Source organism: Ammospiza caudacuta, chromosome 6 (assembly GCF_027887145.1).
Source record: "Ammospiza caudacuta isolate bAmmCau1 chromosome 6, bAmmCau1.pri, whole genome shotgun sequence".
Lineage (NCBI taxonomy): Eukaryota > Metazoa > Chordata > Aves > Passeriformes > Passerellidae > Ammospiza > Ammospiza caudacuta.
In genome coordinates this window covers 42,611,410-42,629,370 of record NC_080598.1, presented here as the reverse complement: position 1 = coordinate 42,629,370, position 17,961 = coordinate 42,611,410, and the positions used below count along the sequence as shown (strand labels likewise).

Sequence of the window (17,961 nt, the reverse complement as noted above, 5' to 3'; positions counted from 1 at the left end):
CACAGAGGGGAGGAAGAAAGTTCATAACAAGACTTTTATATCTTTTTTCTTCCCTAAACTCAGAAATGAGACTCACTGAGTGGCTGCAGCCCACTTCAGAAGAGCTACTATGCCTCCCAAAGTCACCCTAACTGTATGAACACTAAAAGTCAGCATATTCATAGAGCCCAATTCCTTCTCCCTTAAAATAACCACATTAACAGGAGCAGTAAAATTGACACAAAGCAGGACTTTAAATACTAAAAATGATTTTGATTATTCTAACCAATAAAATAATTAATTAACCGAAGGAAAATAGAAGCTCTAATGTGAGAAGGTTGGACTTCATAATCTTGGAGGTCTTTTCCAGCCCAAATGTTTCTATGATTCTGAGAACCAAAGCAAAAAGAGAAAAGCAGCTATAAGCAAAATAATGAGGTAGAATTTTACAGAGCTTAAAAAGCTGACAAGGAAACACAAGCTGAAACCTCAGAAGTGCTGAAAAATAATTTATTTTTAAAAGACTTTCTTGATACAAGGACCTGAGCCTGGAAGCTTTCAGAGAACTCCAGAATCAGCTTTTAACAAAGAATAAATACACAAAAGAGACCCAAGCCTGTCCTTAAAGAGGAAAGTAAAAATTTTCTTTTAAATGGTTCATGCTACAAAAATTCTGCTTCATTCAAGGAAAGCTATTGACATGAATCCTGTGCTAAGGAATGGAAGAATATTCTGTAAGGGTCATTTTGAGCAAGAATCCACCTACTAGCATGACAGGGAGAAAGTGGTAGAACAAGCTGGAAAGAAAAGCCAAATTATATTTGATAAATTAAATTGATTCACAGAAGCCACAGGGCAGTCAACAAACTAGAGAGGGTTTCAGAAAGTAAAGGTAATCCCTCCCCTATGGGAAAAAGAAGGGAGGAATTCAGTTGTATAGAAAGGAAAGCTGTGAAAAGCACAGAACCAAAGAGGAACTGAGAAAGCCATGGCCAAAAAGTTTGGACAGCTGAGATTGTAGATAATAAAAATGTGGGATTCAGATAACAGTATTCAACCTTTCCTAGGTGAAAGCCATCCAGATGTCTCATCAAGATGGACAAAACATTCAATACATCTGTTCCAAACTTGTCAAGAAAGTCCTCTTATACAGACAAAATAGTAAGAGAGTTCACATGAAATCAAAAAATAAGACATGTAAGTCAGTAATTATTAATTTATCCAACTACATCATGCCAAATCAATTATTCAGATTTCAATGCTAATGTTGCAATAGTACCTCAATAAATAAACTTTTAAAAAGGTACCCTGTCCTAGAGCACTTTGCCTAATGAATTCTAATGCAAAATTGATGTAAAGTATTGTGAACTGGGTATAACAATAACAGATCTCACAACATGATTGCAATGTCACTCAATAGATACATTTTTCATGGAATGCTGCAGGAATCACCCTGGTCCTGCACAGTACACAATTAATAACTTGGATGAAAATAAAAGTCTTTGAAAATACAAAGGATTTGAGGTGGGATCTAGAAGAGAAGAGTTGGAAGGAAAAGTAAGTTAATACAATGAAGCAGCATTGTCTCTCAACCTCACTGCTGATTAAACACTTGAAAATACCATAAAAAAAGACAGCACACATTTTGAAAGGCAAATATGTCACAAAAAACAATCTTGGGAAGAACAGCTTTAAACCATAAGTGAAATGTCAGAGTTTTATAAAAAAGAAGGCAAACTTCCGCGGGAGGCCTCATGCTGCCATCTAGAGGAGACAGGTCAGCAGCAGGTTTGGTCCTGCTTTTGACAGCCAGTTTCAATGACCCAGCCAAATCAAGAGGGAGTAAATTTCAGTACAGAGATATAAGCAAGTCATATACATCCAAGACCAAACCACAGGTCCCTTAACTTTAATGAACAGAGATTTTGGATTTTTTTCTTGTTCTCTTACTTATCTAAGTTCATAAGAGAAAATAACCTAAAGACAGTATTAGGAAAAACAGTCCTCAGCAGCTTCTGTTCAAATTCCACAACTAATTTTTGGTAAAAATTTTCCAAAGATAAATTTATATTACAACACACAAAGTATTCAATGGATTACAGTAAAGGAAAACTGCCTTCAGTGACAAGAAGTTACAAGCATGGAAACCTTTCATAAAGGCTGAAAATTCAAGATTTAAGTTATAACTGTTGAGCCTCGTATTTCAGTTTTCACTCACTTTGCCTTCTTTACATATGCACTTGTTCTCAGTAAAAATAAATGGAACCACATGCAACAAATATTGCACACGCAATAAGGAAACAAACACCTCCCTAGCTTTACTGCAGCTCAGGCTCTGCTAAAGTCCATCTAGCAGAACAACACTGTCTGACATCAGAGCCTGCAGCTCAACTGAGAAAGCCAACCATCAGCCAGCCTTTGCATTTGACTCAGTTTTACACTGTTATACTTTACCTGCTACTCCACCAAATGCTTTACACAGTCTTAACAGATGTTAGCACTGAAAGTAAAATAAACTTGAAGTATATTAAAACCAGCTTAGTGATTTGTTATTAAGAATGCATTAGGCTATCCTGTGTTTGCAGTCAGAAAGCCTCTAAAGGTTTATTACTAAATCGTGTTACCCACTGAAAGGAAGGTGAAAGACTTGAAACTTTTGGTGCTTTGTGTAGCCCAAGAGTAATTACAACCAGGGACTATGTCAGAGCATAACTAAACAGAACAAAAAATTAATGTGGCAGTATGTATGGGTAGCATTAAAAATGATACAATACTCTTGAAATCCTCAAAGCTGGATCAACTTGTTAACAAGAGCTCTAAAAACGAGACAATGAAAGAAACTCTTCAAAAAACCACAGTAAGAGTTGGCTGTTTGCAATTGGCATGAAAGTCATCTTTATTCCTCAATGACATCACTGCCTGCCACAATTGAGTGTAGAAAAAAGTAACAGCAACAGAAGCAGAAAACAGTATGAAAAGCAAAGTGACAGCAGAATCCTATACACAAGTGCAAGTTTCCCTGTGGAGCAGTGCACAGAATTAGAGAGAAGTACTGCCACAAGGATTCTGAGAAATACCTTTAGTATCTGAGTGGGAAATTAAGCAAAGTGACCTGATTTATCTAAGACAATGCTAACTCAGGAACAGAAGTCTGTGCCACTGGGTAACACCAGACTGACACACATGTTTTCCCCCATGCAGGCAGGCTGTAGGTTGGGGATGTAAGCTCATTCTCTCATCCTGTTGCAGGAGGTGACTGTCAAGCACTTGCCAAATCTGCCAACACACTTTTCCAGCTACCAATGTACAAGCACATGCTTTAGTGGAAAGATTTGGAATGCAGTCAGTCATATCTGTGTACAGCACTTACATTCATCCAGTCCCAGCTGATAAGCCAGGTTCTGCAGGCCACGAACTTTTTCCATCAGATTAGCTGTAGTAAGGCTCCCCAGCTCTGAAGAAGAGAGAAGGTGAATTTTAACACTGTCTATAGTCCTCTAGTAGCAGCTCACCTGTTTAGTACTTCACAGAGCACTTTCAGGCCATACTTCTGTCAGGATCTGTTTCAGTGAACAGCGTATGGTCAAAATTCAAGCTGACTCCACTGCTAATTTTAACATAAGGAAAAAGACACCCAGGACCCTAGTTCATGATTTAATCTGCCACCATGGCAAAGAGTAATTTGATCCATACTTTGGAAGTTCCTGTACACCACACTGCAACATGAGCAAGCTATATAAAAGTATGTAAGCTATATAAAAGTATGCAAAGGAATGGACTTATTTCGCATTAATAACGTGAGTTCAAGCACATTTCTTCGAGCAAGTCAGAGTTAAATCATCTCACTTTCACTCTGCAGCTGTGACATGTCACCATCCAGAATTCATGACAGGCAGAGCACACTGAAGGATGTTTACTGCAAACTAACAGCTGCAACATGCAGCAAGTGTACATGCTAACTAGTCCTGCTGTAACTTGCTCTTGCAGCCTCACTATTGCATTGGAGCTCCTGGATCCATGACAGAACACACACAAATGTAGAGCATATCTGAACAAGTCAATTAACAAGTCTAAGCTACTCACCACCTGATCAGCTGAGCCTTCCAAAAAATCCATGCTACTTCTCAAAATGCAGGAGATGCTCATTGTACTTAATACAGTGATAAAAAAGGCTAAGGCAGGTGACTTAAACATGTTACACTACCTGTTTTGAAAAATCAGCCTCCTACTGACATCTGGATAGGCTCTTGGAAATAACTGGTTTAATGAACATGGCTGTCATTAACAAGATGAAGAGACTTCTGAGTTGGAGATTCTGCAAACATGATGGCTAGAGACCTCAGGCCATAGGGCCACCACCAGAACATTTACAGAACAAGTGCTTTAAGCCTCTTAAGCAAGTAGTGAATTCACATCTGCTTTGGCAACCTCAATTCCTGCCCACAATATTCATACTCACCCTTCAGCATATCAATATCATCATTTTCTAATTCAGCCATCCACTTGGGAGGAGAACTTGTAATTGGCTGTTTTGAAAAAATAGAAGTTCATATTCAGAAAAGTCCATTTTTAGAATTATACAATGAAGTACGATCTGCATTGAAAACTAATTATGCCGACAGCAAAAATATGAGCATGCGCTCCATAGAAATACTTTTATGTTTAATCTTGTTTCTTCCTGGACATTTTAGAGTTTAAAACGGCATACCACTTTCCACAAGCCAAAATCAGTATGAAAAATAAGATTTTCTGAAGTTTAAAACCCTTTATTACTTCCAAAGTATAATTCCCATACACAGTGAACTGCGTAAAGTATAAAAAAACCCCATATATATAAAAGATACATTAAAACCAAAAGGTATATGGTAGCATACACTGGAGTTATTACTGAGATACGGTCCATAGAAGATGTAAAGCCCGCAAGAGAACCGGCAGATCTACCATTACGCGGAAGGAGGAAACGCGAAAGGCAAGGCAGCGCTCACTCACGCTTTTGAAGGAGGCGGCGAACTCGGCAACGCCGGGCACTGCGGAGAGAAAGCGGAGGTTGGCGGGGGTGAGCGTCCCTGCGGGCAGCACCGCCACCCAGCCCGTGCAGCTGCCCCAGAGCGGCCCGGCCCCGTCGGGCTCTCCCCATCCCACCCGGAGTTGCCACCCTCGGGGCCGCGGGCCCGCCGGACTTACGCTGCTCGGGCCACAGGTCCGGGGAGGCGCGGTCCAGCTTCTCGAAGCTCAGCAGCGAGGCCTCCAGGTCGGTGCCTGCAACAGAGAGGGGGTGAGGGGAGGCGGGGCGGGAGCGGCGCGGGGCAGCAGCGTTGCCGCCGGGCCCTCCCGCCTCACCGTCCGCCGGAGCCGCCATGGCGCGCGCCTCACGTGACCGCCCTCACGCCCGCGGCCGAGCGGGAGCGGAAAACAAGCCCCGCCCCCGAGCCCCACGTGCCGCTCTCGCGGCCGCCGCGGGGCGGCGCTGGGCCGGGCGGGGCCGGGCCTCGACGCTCGGAGGGCGGCTCGGCCCCCTCCGCCAATCGGCGGCCCGGCACGGGGGGCGGGGGCCGCGGGAGGCGGGGCCGGAGCGGCTGCTGGCGGCGATTGGCCGCGGGCCGCGCGGGGGCGGGGCCCGAGGCGGGGCGGGGCGGGGCGGGGCGGGGGGCGCCGCCGGGGGCTCGGAGCGGGGACCCTCGGCCGGGATGGCGGCGGTGGCGGCGCGCGGAGCGTGGGGCGGACCGCGCCGCGTGGCGCTCAGGGTGAGGCGGCCGGCCCCGGCCCGCTCGGGGGGCGCAGGGGGGTCGTGGCTCACCTGGCCCCGGGACCCCGCGGGGGGGTCGGTCCCGGGCGGGGAGCAGCCGGATGGGGGTCGGGGGGAGGCGCTGCCTGACCCGCCCTGAGGTGCTCTGTGCTTTCCCCCCCCGTCCAGCTACCGCGGAGAGCCGGTGCCCCCTGGATCGCCTCAGTCACCGCGTCCTTCTCCTCCTCGGTGGTGAGTGCCCGTCCCGCGGAGCGAAGCCGGTGGGCGGGGGAGGGAGGCGCGCAGAGCCCCGGGCGCCGCCGCCCGGCGGACGCTGCCCTCAGGGCGGCTCCGCTGAGGCCGCTCCCGCCCGCTCGGCTGGAGCCCCGGTGGGTCCGGTGGAACAAACATCGGCACTGCCCCCGTGCTCGACGGGAGAAACGGAAAAAAGTTCCATGTCCGATTTGTGAGAGCTGGGAGCTGAGCGGGGGCCGCCCGTCACATCGCGTTCCTGCCGGTGGCTCTGGACTGGCCTCATGCATCTGTTTGCGACAGAGAGAGGATCTGGTTTCCTTCGGACAGTATCAAACAGCTTTAGTTGTTGAACTGTCTTTTTCCCTCCCCTGTCCATGGCTGCACTGTCTCCGAACTCCAAACCAGGGTTCCATAAGTAGTCTGCTTTGCTGCCGTCCATGTTTCCACAGCAGGTGCATTCCCTACATGCAAAAAGGGTGGCGATCTTATGGGAAAAGTGCAATTCATTTTAATCACCATTTCCTGGCTTGCTTAAAGTATTTTTTGTTGCATGTGCGATATTTGAGATACACTTTCTAAGCAATTTGAAAAAAACATTAACTTTATTGCACTGAAGTCTGTGTGGGTCATAAAGCCCTGGCGTTTGCAGCTCCTTTCCATTAGCCTCAGTGAAGCTAATGGAGTGATTGACAGCCATAGGAGTTTGTCATTCTTTAGACCAGCGCTAGACCAGCAGCTTTTCTGACAATCAGGAAATTCGGTCAAGGCACTCAGATTTCCTGTGCTTCCTTCCAGGTTCTAGAGGAGATTGTGTTTTCATAGGCACAGATTTCTGCCTCTCTTTCCCAAGTGTGATTCCAGCTACATAATCATCTGCAACTTTTAAATTTTTTTAATTTTTTTTTAATTCTCTTCTAGTGTTGCTTTCCAGATCATTAAGTTTTGCTTGTCCATTAACAAACTTATTTTATACTTCTGATCCTAGCTTTCTCATCTCAAAGCTTTCTCAATTTGTTCCAACTAACATTGCTGCTTATTTTTTTTCATTTTCATCCACTTTTCACTGTCATTACTTGTCCACCCAATACCATTTATGTTCCTGATTCTTCCTCTGATCTCTTTCTCTTCATTACAATTTGGATAGCATCCAAGTCCTCATCTCCCTTTCATAATTCCACATCATAATTTCTTCAGTTTTCTGATATATTTGGGCTTATATCCCAGTTCTGTTGACCTGTCCCATTTCTGTTATTCATGCAGAAGATCCATTTCCCCTTTCTCTTACCTCTTCTCCCCAAGTCATGGATTTGTGTCATGATTAACTGGTTCTTGCTTTCTCCTAGTTCTCTCCTTACCTACCAATGTCAACTCATCTTTTCTAGTTCCTTAATTTATACAGTCACAATTTTTTTTCCTGCATGGTACAGTTTTGTTGCCTATCTAATGCTAATCACAGCTTTTACCTCTGCTTTCTGTTCTGTTCAATGTTTGCCTGAACTTCTTATTCCAAACTTTCCTTGTCCCTCCTCTTCAACTGAGTAGGAAGGTTCTGGTTTCTGTGCTGCCAGCCAGGACAATCCACAGATACAGGTTTCTTGCTCTTAGACCCAGCAGGGGGTGGGGAAAGTCCAATTTTCTGCTTGAAGCTATAAACTGGAAAGATGAACCTGCTTAGTGGCCTGATGGGAAGGAGGCATGTGGGACAGTGGTACAGTCTGCACTGGGTTCATGGAATTCCCATGAAGTGAATTATTAACTGTTTCTTCTGAACATTTATGAGTTGCAGTTTTTCAGGTTTTGATTAAATAGATTGAAACAATTCTGAACATAAGCAGAGCAATGTTTTTTTTTATTCTAAAACTGCTTTTAGAAAGAATTTTGGCCATTTTGGTGTAAAGTGAGAGCAAAATGGGGCAGAGAGCAGTTAGCTGGGTCTTGCTTGAAGATTGGATCCAGACTCTAGTGATTCACATAGCAGTAAATGATGAAGGCTTGCATGTAAAACGGCACACTGGTCTTTAGGCACATTGAGACAAAAATAACTCACTGTCCAATATTTTGCCCTCCACAGCCAACAACCAAACTCTTCATTGATGGGAAGTTCATTGAGTCCAAAACTACTGAATGGATTGATATCCACAACCCAGTAAGTGAATGGTCTCATCTTATGTAAACGTGATCACTGTGAAACAAAGGTCTGTGCCTCTCTTCAGGGATGTGGCAGAAGAAAAACATACACATATTTCTTAGGAAAGGTTTGGACTTGGAGCTTAAGGCAGACTACAGCTTCTCAGTTTCCTTCTCACATGAAATCTGTCTCAGAATAAGTTACTATCACCTTTACCTCTCTCACATAGTAAGCCCCTGATCTCCAGAAAGGAAGCTTAAATTTTGGTTAATTTTTTTTTTTTATAGAAAGGCTCTGTGACGAGTATGTCAAATTTCTGACGGGTGTCTTTCACCCTGTATATGAAATCAACTGGGTGTGATTTGATGCCAGCTGAAAGTGAAATCCTGATAGAGGCTGATATTACTCTCAGAATAAAAAGGTGAAAAATCCTGACAGCTGAAGCTTCTCTCCTTTCAGAGAGCTTCTATCTCTGACCCACAATAATCACAGAGCTGGATGCTATGCAGTGCAAAATAGATAAGTAGCACTTGTATTGTCTATGTATTCCACCAAAGACAAATGGAAATGAGGTTGCACTCAGAATTCTGATCCTCCTGGCCTCCCTAGTAAGCATTTAAACAGCAGTTTCTAAATCTTCTCTGTAAAGCTCAATTTTCATTTGCTTTGTGGAAATGATCAGAGCAGCAAGTCATGTTCAGGAAGCTCATTTGGTCTCTACATAGCAAGCTATGTTCTTGTTTAATTTTCTTCCTCTTGTTTTGAGTAGTTTCTTAGTGAGATATCTGAAATTTTTGTCATGTCAAAGCAGGTTTAATTTTTAAGAGAACATTAGAAGGAGGTTAAACTGGCAAAAAGCTTGAAGTTAAAATACTGTAGAGTTAAGGTTGTATGTAAATATAGTACTTTGGCCTAGGGGTATGGGTAAGCTAACATGAATGGCAATTGCACAGTCATGTACTGATTTTCACTAAGGAATTTTACCTCATTTAGTGTGCAAGAGGGACAGCCAGATGAAGCAAGACAATGGAGAGGTAAAAGACCATGGCCCACAGAAACTTTTGCCGTATACTCTCTAGAAGTTTCAAGATAGACAAGTCACTTCAACTCCAGCTTGGAAATCAGCACTGCATTTGTAGTTTTCTGAGTGCCTAACTTGATATATTTGGAGTGCAGGTTTTCAGAACTACTCCAGTTGTAGCCCAGGCCTTTTGTGTGCTATTAGGGAAAGCATTTCCTTTGTGCTCTGCCCTCAGAAGTACAGCTCCTTGTAGAACAAGAATATTAGGTGTGTGCTGTGAAATGGTTGGTGGGAGCAGATGGGAAAAGCTGAGTTTTGATGCAATTTGTTTTCTGTTTCAGGCCACAAATGAGGTGGTTGGCCGTGTACCGAAAGCCACAGCCAGTGAGATGGAGGCAGCTGTGGCTTCTTGCAAAAAGGCTTTTTGGAACTGGTCAGAAACATCTGTTTTGAGTCGCCAGCAAATCTTTCTGCGCTACCGACAACTCATCAAAGAGAATCTGGTGAGACACCATGGCTGTGTGCGATGGCTGTGGCTGAATGTGTTGCAGCTGATTTTAGGAACTAAATTGAGAGACTCAGGGTTTACAGAGTCCTTGATGAGGTGTTGCCATGATCAAGGAATCAACTGAGACACTGTTGAGAGCTGCAGCAAAACACCTCCCATCCAATGGTAACAGAGAGGCTGCACTTCTTAGGGAATATTATTCTGAATTTGTCCCTTTACCAAGAGACCATGGAAGGAACTTTGAGCCTTGATGGAGCATGTGTCAGTTGATGAAGACAAGTATGTTACGATATTTTTGCGTTTCCCTAATGGATTTTTTGGTGTGTATGTGGTGTCATACCTGAAAGCATTAGAATACAAGCCATCCTAGGATGATTTTTTCTAAAATGTCACCTATGTGGGTTATTGGCTTCTTGTTTATAAGGAGCAAATAGGTCAGCATAGGTTTTTCTGGATTCTGTTCAGTCTATTCATTGTGATGTTCAACTCTCTGTTAATTTTGTCTTATCCTTGCAATCTATTTCATGGGTGGGCACTTTTCTAACATTCATAAATATTGTGCTTTCCATTTTCAGAAAGAACTTTCCAAACTCATCACCTATGAGCAAGGGAAGACCCTGGCTGATGCTGAGGGAGATGTTTTCCGAGGCCTGCGTAAGCTGCTGGCTCCTCCTGTTAAAATGGGGGTTTGGGAACCCACAGGAAGGGATGAGGTCTCCTGAGCAACTGATTGTTCTGTATATGTTGATCCCTTTATAGTCCCCTAGTCAAAGAAAAGTGTCAATTGTAGCTCTGATCTGAAGAGTTTTCTAGATAGAGTATCTTTAAATCACTTCCAAGTTGTTAGAGCTTTTTCTAGGGGTGACTGTAAACTACTAAAAAGGGATAAGAACTTCTCACCTGTTTTCAGATATCTAAGGTTGAGTCCCAGGTGGTACAATAGTGCTGTGCCTGTGCACTTTGTAGTGGGACTGTTGTGTCTGTGCTTCTATCATAATGATGTGTAGTGTGGTCAAGAGAGAAATCCATTCATAATTTGTTCACAATGCTTGGCAGAGAGGTTTTCTGGAGCACAGTGAGTTTTAAGTTGTGGGAGAAGAGGCTGGAAGAAAGAGGTGGGTCAAGGCAGTAGTGAAAAGGAGGTTTGGGGACTAATTGTTAACAGATCATCCAGCAGCATATTTGCCCTTCCTGCTGCAGAGGTGGTTGAACACGCTTGCAGTGTGACATCCCTCATCCTTGGGGAGACCATGCCCTCCATCACTAAGGACATGGACACTCACACCTACCGCCTGCCTCTGGGAGTGTGTGCTGGCATTGCACCATTCAACTTCCCAGCCATGATTCCTCTTTGGATGTTCCCCATGGCCATGGTTTGTGGAAACACCTTCCTGATGAAACCGTCTGAGCGTGTACCAGGAGCACTAATGTTCCTTGCCAAGCTGTTTCAGGATGCTGGTGCCCCTGATGGGACCCTAAATATTATCCATGGACAGCATGAAGGTAATAACAACCCCTCCTGGGAGATGACAAATGTGTGTGTTGTGGTGTGTGCTCAGTGGGAGGTACCAGCTGGAGAGTCTGAGACTGCTGCTGTTAGATGGGTTTGGACAGATATTCAGCTCTATTGATGAAGCTGAAAGGTGAGTGGGAGATTTTCTGTCACCTTGCACCAGATCTTTTAGGAGATATGGTGGACAAAATTTTGGGGATTGGGGTCAGAGTTCCCAAGGCATGTAAGTGCTCAAATTCTATTTAGCAACCCAAACTGCAACTAAAATAAGTAGATAAATCATCTTGGTTTCACAAGGAAGCCTAAACAAGAACTAAATGCCTCACTGACTATACAGTGGATGCCAGTATCCTGGCTCATAACATGCTATTTTTTACAGTACACAAGTAGCTTCAGGACATGATAATACCAATAGAGAACAGTAACTTCACTTTGACATTGCTCAGACACCTTGGGAGGTGCCCAGAGCATGAAGAGATGTAAGAGAGCCAGGAGAATGAAGACAGGGCAGAAGTATGTGTCCTAAGAAGTGAGTGAAAAGTTACACAGACAGGCTTTCAGGGAACTCAAATGTAGGAAACACAGAGGCAATAATTTCAATGAGAAGAAAGATACATAGATTTAGTGCTGTGGGGGTGGGAATGGAGGGAAGCATTTGTGCACCACAGTTACAATGTATTATTTCCTATTTGAAGCTGTGAATTTCATTTGTGACCACCCGGATATCAAAGCAATCAGCTTTGTGGGATCCAATCAGGCTGGCGAGTACATCTATGAGAGAGGATCCCGGAATGGCAAGAGAGTCCAGGCCAACATGGTAATGTCTCTGAACAGAGCACACTTGAGCACATAGACCACCTCTGTCACCTGTGAATGTTAAGAGACACCACACCACTCAGCAGCAGAAGCTGACTTTGCTGCTGATAGCTAAGTGATAAGGCTGCTCTCTTGCCAGCCTGTTGGTAGCAGAATCATAGCCACTATAAGAAATCATTGCCAGAGGGCTGGAGAAGAACAGGTCTGGGGTGGTTTATAATGGGAGACTGTGTGTTATGTTTCAGGGAGCCAAGAATCATGGTGTGGTGATGCCTGATGCCAATAAAGAGAACACCTTGAACCAGCTGGTTGGAGCTGCTTTTGGAGCAGCTGGCCAACGCTGCATGGCCCTGTCTACAGCAATTCTAGTAGGAGAAGCTCAGAGATGGCTGCCAGAGCTTGTAGACAGAGCCAAAAATCTACGAGTAAATGCAGGTACAGACTGAGATAATTTTTACGAGGTACTTCACTTCTGTACAACCATGGCTTTATAGGTCAGCTTATCTGCCATACCGTGTTGTGACCCTTGGAGCTATTGGCACCACCATTGATGTGTAGGGGTAGGAGCTAGCAGATTGTCTGGATTGGGAAACCCAGCCCTAGACTTGGAGGTAGGAATATGTTTTCAGATGCTGGTGGGACTGTGATGCAATGTTTACAGGTTCAGTCTTGTTTTAACTGGAGATTTGAGGTTAAATCCTATGTTTAACTCATGTCTGCCATTTATATAGCAGTCTCGCTTTGAAAAAGCGAGACTGTTATTAATTCATGGGGAATTATTTTTTGTTTATATTCAATAAAGTGCTGCAAAGGGGAAAAGTTTCCTTCCTGAGATTAATCTATTGTTGAATTTTGGCTTTCTGGTGACTCTGTATTGATATGAGAGCTGCAGGCTATTGTTCCTGTTCATCAATGTCTCAAATCTGTGTTCTGTGTCTCAAACATCAGAATTTTCAGATTTTTCCTGCCAGTGGAGTTATCTCCCACATGCCTATGGAAAGGAAGTTATCAGAGTTAAAACTTGGTGTCTCTGCCTCTTCACAGGAGACCAGCCTGGAGCAGATCTTGGGCCTCTAATCAGTCCCCAGGCTAAGGAACGGGTTTGCGGTCTGATTGAGAAAGGAGTAAAAGAAGGTGCCAGCCTTCTCCTGGATGGACGTAATGTCAAAGTGAAGGGTTATGAAAAGGGCAATTTTGTTGGACCAACGATCCTTGCCAAAGTCAAGGTAAGGTGACCAAAATCAGTGCCTGCAAAGGTGTATTGCAGGGTCAGCTGAAAAATGGGTTGGCCAAATCAGTCAGGAATCAATGATCACCAGGTAGAAAGGCCATAAATGGCTCAGCCTTCCCTTGCACAGTGTCAATGAAGTACTCCTTGTAATGCAGGCAGTAAAAGCTGAAAGCACTCTGTAGATGAAAAGTGCTGCCTTCTTTAGTGTACTAGATAGAGGACAGGGCATGGGAAATGGTGAAGAGGTAAGGAGGACTGAAGGATGGCCTGTGGCAATGCAGTATGACCAGTAATCCTGGGAATATCATGAGTACCAACAGCACGTGTGTTTCTTGTATGCTATTTACTATGATATTTTTATTATATCTTTATACAAGCTGCTTTTTCTACTGTTTGTACTGGCAGCCAAACATGACTTGCTATAAGGAGGAAATCTTTGGGCCTGTCCTAGTGGTGCTGGAAGCAGACACTTTGGATGAGGCCATTGAGATGGTGAACAATAACCCCTATGGGAATGGAACTGCAATCTTCACCACCAATGGAGCCACAGCTCGGAAGTATTCTCACTTAGTAGATGTGGGGCAGGTACGTTCCAGCTAGGATTGTTGCTTTTAGCCCTCACCATTTACAGTGGGTAACCATTCAGCTGTAATCACTGCCTGCTCAGCAGCAGTGCCAGCCTCAGACATAAGAAAACAAAATGCAGAAGCATTTGGAGAGTGCTCTGCAATCTGCTATTTCTTGTGACTAATATGGCAGCTTTCCTTTGTGTAGGTGGGTGTCAACGTTCCAATCCCAGTACCTCTGCCCATGTTCTCTTTCACTGGCTCTCGTGCTTCTTTCAGAGGGGACGCCAATTTCTATGGCAAACAGGTAACTTTCTGATTCAGAGCACTCCATTGGGTTGAATTGTGATAAATCTGAATTGTGATAATCATTGATATAAGTGTTATAAAAGGCAATGGACAGATGGTCATCAGACCTCATTAGTGAGGAGACTTGGAAGGTATTTCAACCAGGAGACTGAAAACCAGCCAGTGATCACAGCACCATAATGCATGTCACAATCATAGATAGCCCATTCCTCTTTATTTTTCCTCTAAGTAAAAAAATGCAAGTCTTTTTAGGATATTTGAGAAGGTAGCAATAACTAGCAAGCTTTCTCACAGAATCAGAATCTTTGTGACACTGGTAAAAAGAATAGGCTGACAAGAATTGTTTCCACAGAAGAAAACTCACTCCTGTTTAGATAAAGCAAAGACTGTTTGATATACCACTAGTGTAGACCTGATGAATTCATAAGGCCAAATATCTGATATGTGGATCTCTCCTCCAGGGAGTGCAGTTCTACACACAGCTGAAAACGATCATTTCTCAATGGAAAGAGGAAGATGCCACCATTGCCAAGCCTGCTGTGGTTATGCCAACTATGGGAAACTAAACCAGCCTTTGCAGATGCTCTTCCTGGTGCCCTTCTATGCTGCACTTTCCAGCTTTGTCCTGACTATCACCCTTTACTTGGGAATGAATAGAAAGCTCCTTTGTCTCAAGGATCTGTTACTGTGCAGGCTCATGTGACTCATGGTCTAGATTTTCTGTTGCTGTGTTTTTTTGGTTAGCTGAACTAATGTTTTCCATACAACCTATCAAAGACTAAATAACCTTATCTAACTGAAAGGGCAGCCACTGAGATAGGTCTTAGTTTGTGTTTCTTTCCAGACCCCGTGAACTTGAACATAACTCTGGTTTTCACTTCAGTATCTTTAGCCTTAGTGACTCACTCCTGACTACATCTTGTAGCAGGTTTATTTACCTCTTTATCTTGCATATTAAGATTCTGAGTTCACCTTACTCTGAGTACTCATTTTGAGTGACATAACTGGGACATCTTGAGTGTCTCACAGAAGTGACTTTACATATGATGAAAACAGCAAGTTGTCAGTCTTTCACCTGTCAAGCAGTTTCCAAAACACTAGGAAATAGCTTTGTATGGATTTTTCAGGAAAGCATATTTGATTGCTTGTCTGAGGATGAAAGAAATTTCTTTATGGTACAGTGACCTTCACTGTACCTTTGACAGCTTGTAAACTTCTGTTCCTGTTCTGTCTGGAGCTTGTATGCTCTAGCTTGCCAGCAATTCCGTTATAGCTGAAAGTTGTTTGGTGCCTTTTTGCTGTGCTAGGGGATACAAGCCTACATGTCCTGTACCATAGTGAAACTGTGGAAGCAGAAACAAAACCATGTGTGTGTGTCTTTGTGTCACAGCATCATGTGCGTCCAGATAAAAGGGAGCCTAAGTAGACAGGTCAGTAGGAAGAAAAAACACATTTTTTAATAACAAAGCAGCCAGGCCTTGTCTGTTTGTTTCCTGATTGCAGCTGTCCTGATTGTAGCTGTATTTGTTGTGTTGGTTGATTGACTCCTTGTCACATTCGCTCAAACACAGTCATGTACTCTTGGGACTGCAAGTTCCTGTTGATACAGAGGAGTAAGACTTGGTATATACAATGTGGTTTTAAGAATCTGCATTTGGAGTTGGAGAACCTATATTTTTATTTCTGGTTCCTGAAAGATGATGCAGCCATGAAGGATCTGCAGGGATCTCACTCAAACATCCATGGAAAATAATATTCTTCTAATGATTGTAACCATTAAGTGTTCTAATGAAACAATCTGAATGTGAACACTTTTTATCCTGCCTTCTGGTAAAGATGCCTTGTAACTGACAGCTCTATATTAGTGCAATTGCTGTGCATTCACTAATGTTTGTATCTTGTTTTTTTTCCTCTGCTATACACTAGAGGGAAATTCTCACCTTGCAATTTGATTACGAATTAAAAACATGCTTATATATTTCTGCAGAGCATGACTGTTCCTTGGTAAGACCTTACATAGGTGTGATGTTGATTTTATTCCCGTCTTCACAGGAGATGGTCTGCAGCTCCTGTAAGCCATGTATACATTTTCCTTTTACAGTATTTCAGGGACCTCTGTACCAGTTTTCTTGCACAGCATTTCAAGGAATGCCTTGTTTCTGTTTCCATGTACATATAATTTGATCACAGACATCTCCACCAAGTTATACCAACACTTTATACACAGGTTCTAACCACTAGTCCAAATGGTAGTGCTCTGTACAGGGTCTTGCAAGCTCCTGGTTTGGGGAAAAAATGAGGTCCTTAAGAAGGAGAAAAAGAAGTATATTTCAGATGGATTTCAGACACAGAGTCAAAGCAGCAGTGCAGCAGACAGGGGATCTAGAATTCACAGCCTTACTCAGAAGCTAACTTTCAAAATGAAAAGTGCAGATGAGTTGCTAATTGCTGGCTGCTGTTTAAGGAAAGTATATAGCTGCCTTACTTGGTCTGTGCTGTTAACATCTGAACATGTGGAAGGATCACTGCAGAAGAGGATGAATCTGATAATGTGGCCTGCTGTGTAATAAATATTAGGTTGAGAAAAGTATTTTCTGTGTTGCAGAGGTAAAATATTCTAGGTAAATCACTATTAAGACATTGGCATTCACTCAAGTACCTAGGAAAGAAATACTAATTAACAGCCTCTAATACTGTCTACAGTCATTTACTTCCACAATGCCTTCATTTTCTCCCTAATCAGCATTGCTATTCTGACTTTGCTGTTGTCCTATTAAAATCCATTGTATCCTTCTTTTAGAAATTCTAAAATCCATCTTCTCCTGTAACAAAAGCAGTCTATTATCAAGGTTACCTGCTCCCTGAGGTACTGCAGGACTATTCCTGCACTTTCTCCAGATTATCTTCTACACACCTGATCTTTTCATTTGTGTGCAAACATCTTTTCTAATTATCTACATTTCCAACAGCATTTTAACACAGATAGTTTTAAATAATTGAACTAGAAATACAAATCTTGTGTGTTCCTTTTCTAGCAATGAACTGCCTTTTTTAGATCAAGCTGCAGATGCTATTTGATTGTAATTTACCTGCCTCATCTCACTGCTGTTTCTGCTTTCCACTCATTCTTTTTATTTAATATTTCACATAAAGATAAACTAAATAATGTATCTTCTATGTTATACAAAAGTAGAGTCTAAAGTATCTCATAATAAATTTCTTTAGACTATTAAAATATAATTTTATAGTCAACACTTTGAAGACTATTAAAGTTTCTTGCTCAGAAAGTACTGAAATCTATATTCTGAAAGCTATCTAATATGCTACAGTCCAAAAATTGTTTTTAAATGGCCTAACTACCTCTGAAAATTTGGCCCTGTGACTTCCACTCTGAGGGGTTTTTTTTTTCCTCTCGATGTCAAGAAAAAGGCTCCAATCCACTTCCATGTCCGTTTTGGAAAGTGGCAGCCTGCCTTTCCAAAGGAAGTGTCTCACATCTTTCTATATCTTTATGTATAAATGCCTCCAGGGCTCCTGCTGATGAACTTTATCTGGTAATTTGATGTCTGAGTATTGCATTTTGGCTCGTGTGCTGGCTGCCTCACATCTGACAAGCTGAGCATGCCAGAACCCCGCCCTACCTATTCCTCCAGGGTAAGCTGACACTGCTTGCCTTGGAGGGTTATAATTAGCAATAAAGTTGTATCTGAGTTGGTATCTGAAAATCAGGCACATGAATCTCCATCATGGTCCACCCTCTGTGATCCTATAATGAATGCAACATCAGCTGCAGAGATTTTGCCTTTTTAATCAAAACTCACTGTGCTAGGTGAAAATGCACCTCCTTGTATGATCATGGACTTTCACAAGAGCATCCTCTAGAAAACATAAATCTGCTTTTCAACAAGAG

General features: G+C 43.0%; 2 protein-coding genes across 3 annotated transcripts in view; one reads left to right on the top strand and one right to left on the bottom strand.

Annotated features, from left to right (window-relative positions):
• LIN52 (lin-52 DREAM MuvB core complex component) overlaps nt 1-5,362 on the bottom strand; it is a 40,725-nt gene extending 35,363 nt beyond the window's left edge. For both annotated transcript variants that reach the window (XM_058806278.1, XM_058806277.1), the window contains exons 1-5: nt 5,320-5,362; nt 5,164-5,238; nt 4,969-5,006; nt 4,439-4,505; nt 3,350-3,433 (exon numbers count right to left, since the gene is read on the bottom strand). In XM_058806278.1, coding sequence (XP_058662261.1) covers nt 3,350-3,433; nt 4,439-4,505; nt 4,969-5,006; nt 5,164-5,238; nt 5,320-5,338 — 283 coding nt within the window. In that variant the 5' untranslated portion in view covers nt 5,339-5,362. The remainder of the gene's footprint in view (nt 1-3,349; nt 3,434-4,438; nt 4,506-4,968; nt 5,007-5,163; nt 5,239-5,319) is intronic.
• A 268-nt stretch (nt 5,363-5,630) lies between these two features.
• On the top strand, nt 5,631-16,037 carry ALDH6A1 (aldehyde dehydrogenase 6 family member A1). Its single transcript, XM_058807996.1, has 12 exons — nt 5,631-5,723; nt 5,894-5,956; nt 8,031-8,105; nt 9,450-9,611; nt 10,192-10,270; nt 10,817-11,119; nt 11,825-11,946; nt 12,191-12,380; nt 12,990-13,171; nt 13,582-13,761; nt 13,951-14,049; nt 14,513-16,037. The coding sequence occupies exons 1-12, from the start codon at nt 5,667-5,669 to the stop codon at nt 14,615-14,617; spliced, it is 1,617 nt and encodes a 538-aa protein (XP_058663979.1). The 5' UTR covers nt 5,631-5,666; the 3' UTR covers nt 14,618-16,037.
• The last annotated feature ends 1,924 nt before the right edge of the window (nt 16,038-17,961 follow it).

Excerpts from the sequence above, each read along its gene's own strand:
- ALDH6A1 (XM_058807996.1), top strand. The coding sequence starts at position 5,667 with ATGGCGGCGGTGGCGGCGCGCGGAGCGTGGGGCGGACCGCGCCGCGTG. Across the intron at positions 9,612-10,191 it reads AACTCATCAAAGAGAATCTG|AAAGAACTTTCCAAACTCAT; the intron begins GTGAGACACCAT and ends TTCCATTTTCAG. Across the intron at positions 11,947-12,190 it reads AGAGAGTCCAGGCCAACATG|GGAGCCAAGAATCATGGTGT; the intron begins GTAATGTCTCTG and ends GTTATGTTTCAG.